Below are 15,153 nucleotides of genomic sequence, written 5' to 3' on the forward strand. Positions count from 1 at the left end.
GGGGTATGGGCACCTACATGCACAGAAACAGGATTAAGGGCCTCATTACGACCCTGGCGGTAGGGGGTTAACGGCGCCGGTAGAGCTGCCAGCGCCGTTAACCCCCTACCACCTCATTATGAGGTCCGCTTGCGGGACCCGCTCAGGACGCCTGGTTTTACCAGACATCCTTAGCGGCTCCCGCGAGCAGCCAGCATGCTAACAACGGGGCCCGTTGTTAGCATGCTCCCCATTGCCATTGAGCCCTACGGGGGCTCAAATGGGAATGGGGATGGTCCGGGTTCCTTGAATGGGGAAATACTGGGCCCTCCAAGGTCAGAATGGCCTGGTATTTCCCCATTCAGGGAACCCGGAACCCGGGTTTGGGGGTAGCCATGCCCTTATAAAGGGCATGGCTACCTCCAAACTTGTAATGAGGCCCTAAGTCCTCCTTGCACAGAAAGAAAATGTCCATAGCATTGTTACAGGAAACCCATCTCACAGTAGGCAACAATGCAAAAATGGAGAGGCACTCGGGGCAGGTGGGGGTTGGGACAAAAGGGCTTTGGTGCAGGATATTCTAAATATGCACGGGGTGTATATACTTGGATAGATGCGTCTGTGCCTTTTTCGCTTAATATCAAAAGTAGCGGACGCAGAAGGGAGATACCTGATTATTAAGGGTAACATCTAGCAAAATGAGGTCTGTTTAGTGAATTCCTACCTCCAGAATCATGGGACCCCGGCATACTTAAATGGGCTGTGTGAGACACTGGCCCCATATCGTGACTGCTTTTTTATTTGGGGGGGGGGGCAGGGGGGTTTAACTGTGCGCATGATTGTGACCTGGATAGGTCTATCCTGCTACATAATGATACGGGGAATATAATGTCGCGACTCGAGCAGGTTATAGAGACTCAGGACCTATCGGAAGTGTGGAGGTAATTACACACACAGAGAGAAGGGAATTTTCCTATTCCTCATCCCCACACAGGCTATACACGAGAATTGATTACTTACTTGTGGATATGGTGCATCTCCCCCAAATTGAATCTGCAGCCTATCTGGGTAGGTCGCTATCAGACCATTCGCCCTTGCAACTAGTCTGGTCAATGAAGGGTCCCAGGCCCCCCATACCACTGTGGTGGATGCCGACCGATGCTGTGTCGGATGGCACATTTCAAGAAGAACTCCGCACTAAACTGACCGAGTATATAGACACCAATGTGGGGAGAGGAGATACATGGAGTACTGTCTGGGAAACACTGAAAATAGTGGTGAGAGGGGAAACAATTGCGGGTGCGGGAGTTATCGGGCAGACACTAAAACGGGAACTGGAGGTAAACGAGGAGAGGATCAGACAACTGGAAGCAGATGCTCGGAGGACGCGGGAAGGGGAGGAGGAACTGGTGGCGATCAGGGAAAACAATAGAGGCCTGGAAGAGATCATCGAAATTTGACTACATAGCGAAAACTACCAGAGCGCGCTCTGAGGGGGACAAGCCGAGCAGGCTTTTGTCGTGGCTGTGCAAAAGGGAAAGCCAGAGACCCCTAACTACCACACTTAAAGAGGAGTTGGGCGAGATGCATACGACGCAATTATCTATAATAACCCCTGGATTGGAGAAAGTAAGGCCGTTTCTTCTTTATTTTGAATAAACACGGTTTCAAATGGTGAACCCTGGTCAGTCTCACGCCATCTATGGCCTGGGCCACTGCTATATTTCGAACTCTGATCCTCAAATCCCACAGCATTCTAATCACCGTTTCCATTCCCTCTACTGCCTCCGCCTTCGACTTTCGTGTCCTTCTTGCCCCCTTCCTTTGAAATTCTCTTCCCACTGAGATCCAAAACATAATCCCTATCCCTGCTTTCGAATCTGCCTTTAAACTCCATCTGCATCCCTCGATGGGTAGATGCCCCTACCCAGTACTGCAGTGATGGCCTCCTTTTCCATGTTGCACAGACTGCATATTTAATCTCCATTTAAAGATTGAACCTTCAGTATACACTGTACATATCTTAAGTTGTCGGTCCATATTCCCACTGTTTGTCACCTCCATCCCCGCCAGCTGTCCCATATCCTGCTCTTGCATTACCTGGTTCTTATTTGAAACACACTGCACAGACAATTCTGCATTGCCTATTGCTGGTCGATGTACAACATTTAAATGTGAAGCACTAACCTTTCTATCCACAATTCTAAAGCCACGTTTCCTTTTCTCGTCCTTTCATCAAACAGTAGATGGCCAGCCCCAGTACATGAAACCGTGGAAAAAAACATTACATTTTTATATTTAAATCCAATCTTCTTAAATTGTATTCCCCCTTACAAGGCTCACGTAAAACACGTTTCCAGTTTAGTGTGAAATTGCACTATGCCACTGGTTAATATTATCTAATTTGCTGTCTCCAGTGTTTTGTGTGTTTATAATCCAAAAGTATCTTGGCACAATGCAGTTTTTTTTTAATTTTTTATTAGCAAAGCATGCATATCATTTGAAATGTTGGATCTTTTTCTAATGTAGCTCAAGTTATTGGCTTGCAGGATTCGAAAGATGAATGTATTTGCAGTTGATTTCCTTGAACACATATTTGCCAGATGTATTTTATTTTCCTCTGACGGTTTAGTATTTGTTGTATCTTTACTTGATGTCTGCAGGTGTTAGTGCTGGCCTGTCCTTGCTCTCTCTCTCCTGGGCCTTGGTCTGCTACAGCCGCTTCATGTGTCTTCTGAAGCCGGGACATCTTTACATGCCTTGGGCGGCGCTGCTGTGCCAGCTGCTGTGGCGAATGGGCATGCTTGGCACCCGAGTCATGACTCTCGCTGTGTTTGCCAGGGTGTATCATTTTTGGACTTTGGCAGCTGCAGGTAGGATCCATCATTCTGCAAATACTTATAACCTTTTCTCTTTTTCGTTGAAATGTTGGGACTGGAAAGGGACCATACAGGCAAAATCTACATAAGGGGGGAAAATAGTTTGTCAGTCAAAACGGGGTTGAAACATGTTTGCACAGGAATGTAGTTGCTTATGGCAAAATATAACTTCTTCTGCCGTGTATAATGCATTAAAAACGAAAACATTGATAGTTTGCTTTATGGCTATTCCCAAGTGTTTTAAAAACCTAATGGAAAATTGGCACGCGAGGTCGTTACTGCTTTTGTGGACTTAAAAGCCACCTACTGATATTTCTCTATGACGAGCACATGATTTTTCCTTCCTTCCTCTCTTGATGTCTCTTCTCCCACTCTGTTTTAGTCTTTTTACTCCTTCTTGTCTCAAGTCTTTATATTCCCTGCATCGCCAGCCCGCTCCAACTCCTGCCACATCCTTCTCTAGACACTCCCTCCTCCGCTTCTGAGGACGTCACTTATATAAGTTAGTGGGCCCTCCCCTTCCGCTTGGGCCAGTCTGGGATGTAGGGCTTGCATATGTGTATCCTTACTGTTATGGCCTTGCAGATGATTACATTGTGTTTGGTCTCCCGCCTAGGGTGCAGCCTTTTTTCCAATGTGCGACAAGATCGCTGGCTGGACCACCAGTCCGCCACGCTTGATTTCCTGTCTGTCTGTGCATCTCTCTGCTTGTTTGCATGGGTTTGCGCAGTGATGCTGCATATGCCGTGGTACCTGCAGCAAGCACTGTCGGAGTCTGCGTAGTTATGATAACATTTTGCTGTGCCAGGGTTTGCATTTGGTTGAGCATGAATTTTGGAGATGGTGTCCTGTTCTGGGTGAGGATGCATACCTCCTAGTACACCCTTGCCGGCAGGGTTATCTTTTCCCGGCATGTGGTAGTCCTCTGCCCTAGTGGCGGCTAAGTGACTGTGACCATGGGATCCCTACTATATCACCTTCGTGCCATCATAAACTAGCGCAGGGAGGTCCCCGGCCACTTGGTCACCCCAGTAGAAGTCTCCAGACTAAGGTAGGATAATTAATTGCAAAGTCTTTCACCACATTCATCACAATGTTCATTCCACATTTCTTTTTAAAATGAGCTCTGCAGTATTCTGTTACAGTTTTGACTATTATAATAAGCAGTACAGTGTTCCCTGCTTCAAAGGTGCTGCCGGCTGCTTGCTTAACTTAATTTTCTTGGCTTTCTTCACTTGATTGGCTGGATTGCATCACACGACTAGTCCCGTGACCCCATGGTGATAATCTATGCTTGAAACTCCATTTAGCACAGGTTTTCACTCACAGCGAGGCCTCCCCTTGCCGCGTATTAGGGCCAGGTACTAAAACATGTCTGAGATCTTATAGATGATTCAGTTTGTTTTTGTGTTATAGAACTTAGTTCACTCGCTCTCTATTTTGCCAATGATCTGCTGTCCCCTGCTTGAGTGTACATCCACCATCTTGCCTCACCTTGTTGGCAGGACTTCTTTACATGGCTTTTCATGTAACCTCTGAGCGTGCCCAGTCCTTGAACAGCATTTTTCCAGAAGATTGCAACTTCTACAAGGCTTCCACCAGCTGCTCTTCACTACGCATAATAAAATTCCTGTCTTCGATTAGCTGTTTTGTGTACACTGTTTCCTGCCGCAGGAGTGTCCCTACCATTTTCAGTTGTATACGAATTGTTTGTTTTACAACTGTTCGAATTACAATTGACCTTTTCACAATTGACCGCATTGTGAAGGTCAATTGTAACATATATGTGGGGGGAAACCCCCCACAGGCCCCCCACCCAATGCCAAACCCCCCAAAACCTATATATATATATATCAATTGTGAAAAGGTCAATTGTGACCCTTTAAATTGTTCATTCGAACAATTGTAAACGAACAATTTGGGTAATACCCCATTTTCACTGGCCTGGTTGGTTGGGTGGCATCACGCAATCTGTCTTGGGCCTTTGCTGCTTCTGAATTGGTGTTCTCAGGTTGCCTGGGTGTCTCCACCAACAGCATGGAGAACAAGGTACTTCCTGTTTTGCCATTTTAGAGTGGATACCAGGCTGTAGACTTTAAAGGCAGATTGGGTTATTCTCGTCTGCACCAGATCCTGCTGGCTCAAAAGTAAAATCAAAAATATCTCTTGTCAAACCAGCTCTATGAAAGACATTGTAATAGCCAACCTGTGTCTTTCTATCTTGCCTCACTATCTATAGAGTAGAGGGCTCAAGATCACTTACCCCACCCACGCTTTGCTTCCTAGTCTAGAGCTCTTGAAATGAGCTCATAAGAATGAGATCTTCTTCATCGTGACCCAAGTGTGAGGGTGTGGAACACATGGGGAAAATTCCTCCAGTCATCTGATGAATGCACAAAAGCATGGGATCCCAACAACAAAATGACCCTTTGCATCATCTGGAGATGTGATTTTGTCTGAGTCGCATCACTAGACCTACACATGCTCTAAATCGCTTACAAAGGATGCCGTGTTTTTCACAGGAATTGGGAATGTGAAATGTTTTACTAACGTGTATTTCCTCCTATTCCAAGATCCGAAGCCTGCCCTGTGAAGGAGATCCTGCCCTAGACTTCGATCAGATATCATTGAACAGATAGTGAGCGATGGAAAATTGAACTTGATGCAGCTACCATGGGCTGTTCAAATTCCGTCTCCAACCAGCTGGCAACGGGCGCAAGTTGTTTAACTCACAGTATGAAAGGAAGTCACACCTCCACTGTCCTTGCCCTCTATTTTGCCTGCGACATGCTGCTGACCTACTGAAGAAAACAGAAAGCTCACCAGCCCCAGAAAAGAAAAGCGGTGTCAGAGTAAACCAGGCCCACAGGAAAAAAAAGTGTGAAAAGACAGCCTAGAAAAAAGCTGCTCGAAATAGGCTGAAGAGAAAAACCAAGAAACTGTAGGAGTTAAACTGTCCTTGCCCTGCAGTCCTCACTCACACCAACGAAAGCTATAAATGAGGGTTCCCCATATCCTAACCGAAGACTGAAACGCAGATGACAATCTTTTAACGATAGAGAATAAAGATGTTAAAATGTAATGACTATTGTCATGCTGGGGATTGTAGTTCGGGAGATGCCGGTTTGGGGATTGTATTTCGGGAGGGGGCGGGACCTGGGGAGCAGGGCTTTAAGTAACGTGAGGATAAGGAAAGTCAGTTAGAAGATGTCAGTGAGTTAATAAAGACATCTTGAGTATCACTCCGTCTTTGTGCCATTTCTTAGCACGGCAACCAGCGAAGTGCACACGGTTCCTCGAAAAGAGTAAGTCCGACCCTGGCAAGGAAGGAGACGCCGTCCCATGCCTGAGCATTGGTGATTGAGCAACGGTGCACGTTCCAGGCAGCAGCTGCGCCTGCCAGCAAGGCAGAGCCTAGGGAAGGGTCCCGGTCCTTGGGACACATCGGCAGCAGACCTGCTGCTGTGGTGGTGGTGGTGGTGGTGAGTGGGAGGAGCCAAGGTGGTGGCCACAGACAAATGTGCAGCAGTGCTCGTGCCTGTGACATGCGGCCGCCCACGGTCCACACCTCCAGACGGGGCTTGTGCCTATCTAGGTGGCAGCTGTGAACCCACAGGAATGAGATCTGAGAGGAGGAGACAGTCATCACATGCCCCACGCCTCCAAAGGGGAGACACACCTAGGCCTCCAGAAGGGAGACCGTAATAAGGAGGGGGAATAAAGTGGTCCTGAGACACAGCAGAGAGCAAAGAGGCTCTTGGATACACACACAGTTACCATGTCAGACCCAGACATCCCGGCCACTCTTCCCATAACATCGCAGTCACAAGGCTCGCATAGGGTGCAGGAGTCATTAGCTGTTCAGCTACCAGGGGTATTGAACGTGTCTGATACCAGCAATACGGGGCCACAATGGGCGATATGGATCAGGGACTTTGATCTATACGTTGGGTACACAGGGCTGATGGAGGATGCCTGGCAGCAATGCCTATTGAAGTTGGCGGTAGGCCCTGCCACGAGGGATATAATTGATGAACTGCCAGCCGATTCCATTTACACTATACAAGGGCTGAAAGAGGCAGTGGCCACATAATTCACTCCACATACGAATGTGGATTACGAGATGCATTTGATCCACAGCACCAATCGGCTAAAAGGAGAAACCTGCATGTGTTCATAATGAGATTGCATGTTAAAATGAAACACTGCGACTTTGACAATTATTCAAACAGAGAGGCACTAAGATCCCAAATAATCGCGAGATGCGATTCCTAAGCACTTTGGCACAAACTACTGCAAAAATCCAGGACACTTGATGAGTTTCTGATGTTGGCCAGGGCGGAACTGGCAGTAGACTCTCGGGTAGAGAGCTTCAATAACCCTAAGGAATCGGCAAGTCCTACAGAAATGGTCAACAGACTACAGAGGGAGACAATTGCTCAGAGTGATAAATTCTTCTACAAATGCGGATATGAGTTCCCGCATGAAGGGGTGTGCCCGCCGATCGGACATTGATGCTCGGCATGTGGAGAAGGACACTTAAAGTTGGTGTGTCACCTAGCCAGGGAAGGTTGAAGAGGAGCACTTGGCAGACCCAGAATGAAAAGCAGCACAGGCATGTCAGATTGCAGCTCCGGTACATGGGAATCAGAAAGAAGGAGAAAGACGTGAAAAAGAGATGAGAGGTCAAGAAGAGAGCAGAGAAGGAGATATCAAGTAGCCCCAACATATTTGGAGCGGCGAACCAGACGAAATGTTCGTTATCTAGTAAAACGGTCCCCATCTGACACAGAGCCAAGCTCCTCTGAAGGGGAACAAAGGAAAAAGGGATATTTATATGCACTGGGCAACAAAACGGCACAGAACATAGTCCTACACTGCTGATGAGTTTAAATGAGAAGCCAACAGAATTTCTCATAGACACGTGTGCCACAGTATAGGTTATCTGTGAACAATTGTACAGGGGATTGCCTCAGATGCCCTGACCTCGAGCAGCCAGTGTGGACATATACCCCTATGGGGCCAAGACCCCCCTGCAGTGCCTTGGACGTTTGGAAGTAAAATGCAGGTGCAAGACGCAGGAAAAGGCAATTCCCGTCCATGTGATCTCAACCCCAATAGAATGTGGGTGCTTACTAAGTTTCAAGATGGCGGTGAACATGGGTCTGATTCATGTTCTATATAATTGAATGGTCCACAAGTATATTGACACTGTAGACAGAATTGGTCATCTCTATCCAGCGTTGTTCAAGGGAATTGGAAAACTGTGCAACCGAGAGGTTGAGTCACACATCGATTAGGATGTCTCACCAGTGGCGCAGCACTACAGAGGGATCCCCATCCACATCCAACGGCAAGTAGAGGAGTAGGCCCTACAACGTACCCATTCCCAAGATGGGCACTGATGCTATTCACCTATGTGTGGACATGCAAAGGCCTAATCAGGCCATCAAAAGAGAAGGACATTTGGCTTCACGCATCACCAGTATGATTCACCTGTTGAATGGGACCAAGTGTTCTCAAAACTTAATCTACAAACTTGATCTACAAAAGGGGTATCACCAACTGGTCTTAAGCCCCGAGAGCAGGTAATACACTTGGGGCTCTACAGATACAAAAGGCTAAGTTTCGGAGTTTCCTCAGCAGCGCAGATATTCAAAGCTGAAATTCTAACATTATTGAACACATCTCAAACTGAAAAACTACAGTGACGTCATTTTAGTGTTTGGGCCGGATGCAGAGCAACACAATAACACACTATCCGGGGTGTGCATGGCGTTGGAAGCGGCCAACCTCACACTAAATAAAGAAAAATGTGAATTCCGGAAAGGTACCCTTCGTTTTATTTGGACCCACATTTTCTGAGAACGGCATGATTCCAGATCAGGAGAAAGTAACGGTCCTCAATGAGACCCCACCTCCATCGAATGTCTCCAAGCTCAGGTCCTTCCTGGGACTCTCAAGCTATTGCACGTGGTACATAAAGGACTGTGCCACCATCAGCAAGTGCCTGCGTGCACTCACCAAACCACATGTGACGTTTAAATGGTCGACGGAATGTCAGCAGGCTTTCATGGACATACAACGTTGCAGCACTCAAGCTGAGGTCATGGCATACGTTGATGCTGACCGGGAGTCTGAACTAACCGTGGACACAAGCCCGGTGGCACTACGGGCAATCGTAGCACAAAAAGACAAAGACAACTTGGCCCAAAAGCATATCGTGTCATACGTGAGCAGGAGCTTATCGAAAACCGAGCAGGCCTACTCGCAGGCCGAAAAGGAGAGCCTAGTAGACGTATAGGCTTGAAAACATTTCCATTTATTCCTATAAGGGCAGCAATTCATCACAGACCACCAGGCTCTGCTGTTGTTGTACGGAAACCCCCAAGCGAAGATGCCACCACGTATCGCCAGGTGGGGTCTACGATTGCAAGATGATACATTCGACATAATTCACCGGCCGGGGAAGGATGAAAACCCGGCTGACTTTTATCAAGGCACCCCAGATCTGACAATGCATCGGAGTCATTAGTAGCGCAGGTATATCAGAAATCTGATCCAGCAGGCTATCCCACAAGGCGTTGACCCCACGAGACTCATTCAGGAGGTGGACACTGAGCCTGCTCAATTGCGAAAACCGGTACTAGAGTGAGCACACTAGGGACAGCGAGCACACGAGGGACACCAAGGAATTGTCTCCACCAAGAGGCTGTTGAGTCAAAAGGTGTGGTTCCCGAAACTCAATGCAATGATGGAGGAGCTGTTGCGAGAGTGTCCTACGTGTTGTCTGATCACACCAAACTGATACCGTGAGCCACTGAACATGTTGGAACTTCCTAAGGGTATCTTGGAGGTGGTCGCAAGTGACGTCTTTGGTCCTATCAAGGGGGGAAATATGTGCTTGCAATTATGGATGAGTTCTTGCGATATCCAGAGGCACAGTTTGTGTCATCCACGGCAGCACATCACGTCATACCCATGCTAGACCGGATCTATACAGCATATAGCATACCATGACAGGTCTAGACGGACAGCGGGACCCCCCCTTACAAGCCAGGACCTAAAAACGTTTGGCGAATACATGGGGTTCCAACATCGCAAGATAACCCCTCTATGGCCTAAAACCAATGGAATGATTAAACGTTTTATGACCAATCTAAAGAGAGCACTCCAGGCAACCTCATGAACCGGTACGCCATCAAATGTTGCAGGACTACAGGGACACTGTGCACAGTTCGACAGGGAAATGCCTTGCAGAAGTGATCTTTGGAAAAAGCATTTGCACGAGGTTACCACAACATCAGAGCGAGTGCAGCAGATAAGCAGGGGCTGAGGACATGCGGGAAAGAGATGAACAAGCCAAAAGAAAAATGAAACGGCACGCAGATGCTACAAGAGCCAAGGACTTGTCACTGGAAGTCGGGGAGATTGTGGTAGTTAAACAACCAAGCACATGGCTGCATTCTAGGAGGATCCACTCAGCATAACCGCACGTAAAGGATCAATGGTCACTGCGGAAGGGGGCCAGCGGCAAGTAACGAGAAACTCATCACACGTCAAAAAAGTGACAACGACTGAGATATCAAGGAGACTCCGCTCGGGAGACAGAGTAGACCACTATTCATTGGAAGAATCATACCAAGGTGATGGTGAAGACTCTGACGGGGCCGGGCCAGTCAGGCTGGTGTATGAAGATAACCCGAACAAGTGTAGGGGAGATGCTCGAGGCCTCAGCGAGCAAGAACAAGACCAAAGAGATTCATTGAAGAAACAGAATAATGACACCATGCAAGTGTTCAATTTGGGGGGATGTCATGTTTGGGATTGTAGTTTGGGAGGGGGTGGGACCTGGGGAGCGGGAAGTGACGTGGGGATAAGGAAAGTCAGTTAGATGTCAGTGAGTTAATACAGACGTCTTGAGTATCACTCAGTCTTCGCGCCTTTTCTTAGTGAGGCAGCCGGCGACATCCACATGGTTCCTCAAACGGGGAAACCCGACAACTATGGCAGAGCACTTTGATTGAAGCTCCTTAGCTTTACTGTGCAAATCAGTAACAAACTACATTTATACTTTTTGCTGCGTCCATTTGCTTCAACCATATGCTACAATGTGTATAATTACTCACACATGCAGGCAAGATTTGGCCGTATCTAATAATGCTTTATCTGTGCTCTAATCCTTGCTTCATTTCCGTGCAATGCCTTACATTGCATTGACACATTGATTACCCTTGCAAAGACTGAATCATGTGTGTCTTAGACCAGCTACAAATGCTTTAAAAGTGGCTTGACCAACTCAAAAGGATTTGCCTCTCCTTTCCACAAAAAAAATGAAAAATTGCAAATCTTGAGCTCCTGACGGAAGTGAGATGTTGCCATGAGAACCACCAGACTTGAGCCTCGGGTTGCAGTTGCTTTGACTCTGAGTCTTCAACTCGAGGGCCCTTTACGACAAAGCAAGGGGTTTGTTTGTTTATTTGGTAATGCGCACTAAACCCTTAGGTAGCCGGGCGCAGACAGTATAAGAAGTCTTATGGCTTAGTTACATAGCATAAACAGGTGCATACAAGAAGGTACAACAGGTGCATAAAATAATTATAATACAAGGGGTAACCTTGGACGGCCAAGGAGACATTGACATACACATTTGATTTGTACAAAGTCGGTGTGACATGATCTGAGCACCAAGGCCCTTGTTCTGTGGGTCATAGGTACCACAATTTGTGAAACATTAGCTGAAAGTAAAAGACACATTACCAGAAAGGGGACGAGAGCCAAAGCCCAATACATGCACCTCTGAGGGCTAGAGATGCAATACTGATGCATGAAAGACCGCCATGTCTGGAAGCTGGTCCCAAAAGCACCAAGGAATTCAAACTGCAGACTAATAACCGAAGCTGTGTAAAGTACTAACATAATTGAGCACTGCAAACTGAGGGCTGCAACTAACGTACCAGTGGTCCCATTAGCTGCTATCGAGTGAGAGAAATGTTGACAGTGAGACTTGCAAGTGAGTATTTTTCAAACTGCTCTGGACTGTCGCCCCACTAATGAAAGCGACTAAAGACTTACCGTAGTTTTCCACATTGACCCTCTTTGCATTGCTCACTTATATGATAGCAGCTGTGACACAATTGCTTTTACTGGTTCACCATTTGAATGCATCACAATGTCTAGTTTCTCTTTTCCAGTTATGACCTCCCCCCGCCCCTTCATCTTTGTTCTACTGTGCCCCTTTTAGGAAACACTGCTTGATAATACAAGAGTTACATGGGTTAGACATTTATTGACCCATTGGAAGGGTCGGGTGTCGCACAGTTATACTGATTCATGTTTTGTTTTATTGGTTCTGCTTTGATGTACCCACATAAAGGGCCAACGATGAAGTGTGTGTGTGTGTGTGTGTGTTTGTGTGTGTTTACTTACTTACTATTTGTTTAAGGTATCATTAATGCTGGTTGTAGTTATTGCTTCTATTTTACTGCATTGTATATTGCTACTAGTGGAGGGTTTTCCTAATCTCGTCCTGGAAGGATTAGATAATGACACATTTCACCATTTTATTTGTCCAGTCAACATGAATCCAGATGGGATACTGGGTGGGATACTGGCACCTCCCTCATCTGTTTCGCTGCTGAGTAATCTTCATGCCTAGAACTCTTTTACTAGGCCTAGCAGAAGGGAGTGAAAAGAGGGATTAATACCCTGAAACATCTATAATATTTTTGATGCTTGTGAATCTGCTTAGAATCACATACTGTGCATATAGTCCGACCTCTATTGGAAATCGTGGAGTATCACATCTTTCTTTCGAAGATCGAAAGGGGACGTCGACCTGGCCATGACTGTAACACTATCCCTAACGTGACGTGTAGTGTACCCAAAATACCTCAAGCGTCGGGGTCTTTCAACCTAGTTGGTCACCTATGCGGAGCTCGCAAGAGTTTTATATTGCTAACTTTGTCCCGGTTGTCGAGTCTCCTGACTAATCTTCCTAGCGACTGCCTCGTGGGTTTCCTGCCGCCGAAGACATCTATAACTGCTTGAGGACTGTCTACCGTGTGGCTTCGGGCCTCCGGCCAGGCCCTTACAGTAGGGAGAGTGGGGTCCTGGGTTTATTCATCTCTAAAAATGTATTTCCTTTACCCCTCTATTTCTCTTCTTTTTCTGGCTGCTGCTACCCTCTACTATGGAGAGGACGCCCTTTAAATTTTGCCTGTCGTGTAACAGCAAGTTTCCTTGGAAGAACATCCATCGCTGATGCAATCGGTGTCTTCCCTCGACACCATGACAAGCTCTTTCGACCGAAAGCTTTGAAAGACTGGCAGACTAACCAGTGGGCGGCCTACGCTATGCAGGCCCGAAAGCCTTTACCCCGGAGGCGCTGTCGCTTCGGATGATGAGGTATCCGTCGGCAGCCATGGCTCCGAATTGGAAGCCATCGACCTTTCGGCAGAGCCTGCAGGCTCGCAAATGCCCATCTCAGGCCCCCGACACACAGGCTACCGGCTCTGTTATGGGGAGATCACACCCCGGGGACAAGGGCACCCTGACACCACGGATGCAAAAACGCACCACCGCTATGGAATCGTCGAAGAAGCGCACAATGCCAACAGGGCATCCCTCTGGAACGGGTGTACACCGTAAAAAACATATCATCTTCGACACACTGTCCAAGGGCGTACAATCACCTAAGGCCTCGGAGTCATCGACTGCGCCGTGAGGTGCATCTAACTTTGATAAAACCACTGAAAATTTGTGAAAGCCTTGCGGCTATCATTTCGCCAGCCACAGAGCACATGGGCACCCCCATCTCTTCGAGAGGAATATTTTGAAGCCCCCCAGCCTCTCTCTCTAAGGCCTTATTGTGAACAACTCCCCCTCCTGAGCAACCCTTTCCACCTCCACACCCTTCTGCCTCTTCCCTATGGACTAGAGAGGTTTGAGCAATACATGGACAAAATGGCCCAATTTATTTACTTTTTGGACCAGTACATTACACCATAAAGACCCAGGGAAGAGGACTCTTGCCCCATTCCTTACACACTGCAGCCATTGTCCATCTCTGGACAGGGACACCAGGAAGATATCTTGGATGCTGCAGAGGACCCAACACAGAAGGATACTTATGAAGACATTAATCCTTTTGCACAAGACGCGGCTGATCAAGACCCAGACTGGAATCGGGATCAGGTGGAGGATCAGGGCCCTTGGCTATCACTAACGCATACCCCTGACCTGGACGTCATCTGCCTAGATCCCCCATCTTCTCCAAAGAGGGATTGGTCACCTGTTTACGACTAGATGTTATTTAATGCTATTCTAAAATGAGCAGCCAATCCTTTCCAGATTGCAACACATGAGGCAGCTCCAGACTCCAACAAGCCACCCCCCTATTGAACTCTATAAAGAGGCGCCCAGCCCCTTCCTTGCTGTCCGTGTCACTTCCCATCACCTCCTGACCCACTCTACATAAGGGGTCATGCTACACACGATTCCTTGGTGGTCACTACCACTCTGAAGAGGCGGGGGATCCACTGTCATCGTCAGAAGCCCCTCCGGACAAAAACTGTAAAAAGCTTTATGCCCTGTAAAAAGCGTTATGCCCTGGAAAAACGATCACAGCCTCTACGGCCTACTCCACAAGGATCGCCAATAATACCACTCTCCTGGCCAGTTACAGTGATGTCCAGTGGGGCCTAGTTCAGGATGGCCTTCAAGATGTTCCAGAGCCCAACCGATCACGCCTACTTGCGGTCGTGGCTGAAGGCAGACAAGTCACCCATAACATACTGAAGAACACTCTGGACTCTGCTGAGACCGCTGGACACACCCTAGCCCAGAGGACACTACTCAGAAGACACGTCTGGTTAAAGAACTCCAGCTTTAAACCTGAAACTCGGGCCTCTTTGATCAACAAGCCAGTGGAGGACTCCAACCTGTTTGGGAAGGCTGATGATAACGCCCTGGAGACGGCTAAAAAAAAACGAAACACTAAAGTCGCTTAGCCAGATCACGGCTAAACGCTTCCACCAATGTCGAGGCTCTAATTCATGCCGGTCCTTTCGTGTCCAATCTTTTTCCCGCTCTCCTCAAGGACAATATGGCTCAGGGAGTAACGCTCATCTGTTAGCCACCAATACCAGCAAAGAGGCCCTTGTACGGGAAGGGTAGAGGCAGGACCTCTACTCCCAGAGGCTCCCTGGCCTCCAAAGTGACTCAGTGGTTCGGGTCCCCTCCCACGCTTCCCCGGTCGGGGAAACATGCACCCTGTTTTAGAAATGTGCCCGGC

General features: G+C 47.6%; 1 protein-coding gene across 1 annotated transcript in view; it reads left to right on the top strand.

The window, feature by feature from the left end:
* The window catches only part of XKR5 (XK related 5), a 235,833-nt gene that overhangs the window by 37,523 nt on the left and 183,157 nt on the right, over positions 1 to 15,153 (top strand). Inside the window, exon 4 of the mRNA XM_069605738.1 lies at positions 2,643 to 2,852. Within this exon, the coding sequence (XP_069461839.1) occupies positions 2,643 to 2,852 (210 nt within the window). The remainder of the gene's footprint in view (positions 1 to 2,642; positions 2,853 to 15,153) is intronic.

Source organism: Ambystoma mexicanum, chromosome 4p (genome assembly GCF_040938575.1).
Source record: "Ambystoma mexicanum isolate Mex_15411 chromosome 4p, UKY_AmexF1_1, whole genome shotgun sequence".
Lineage (NCBI taxonomy): Eukaryota > Metazoa > Chordata > Amphibia > Caudata > Ambystomatidae > Ambystoma > Ambystoma mexicanum.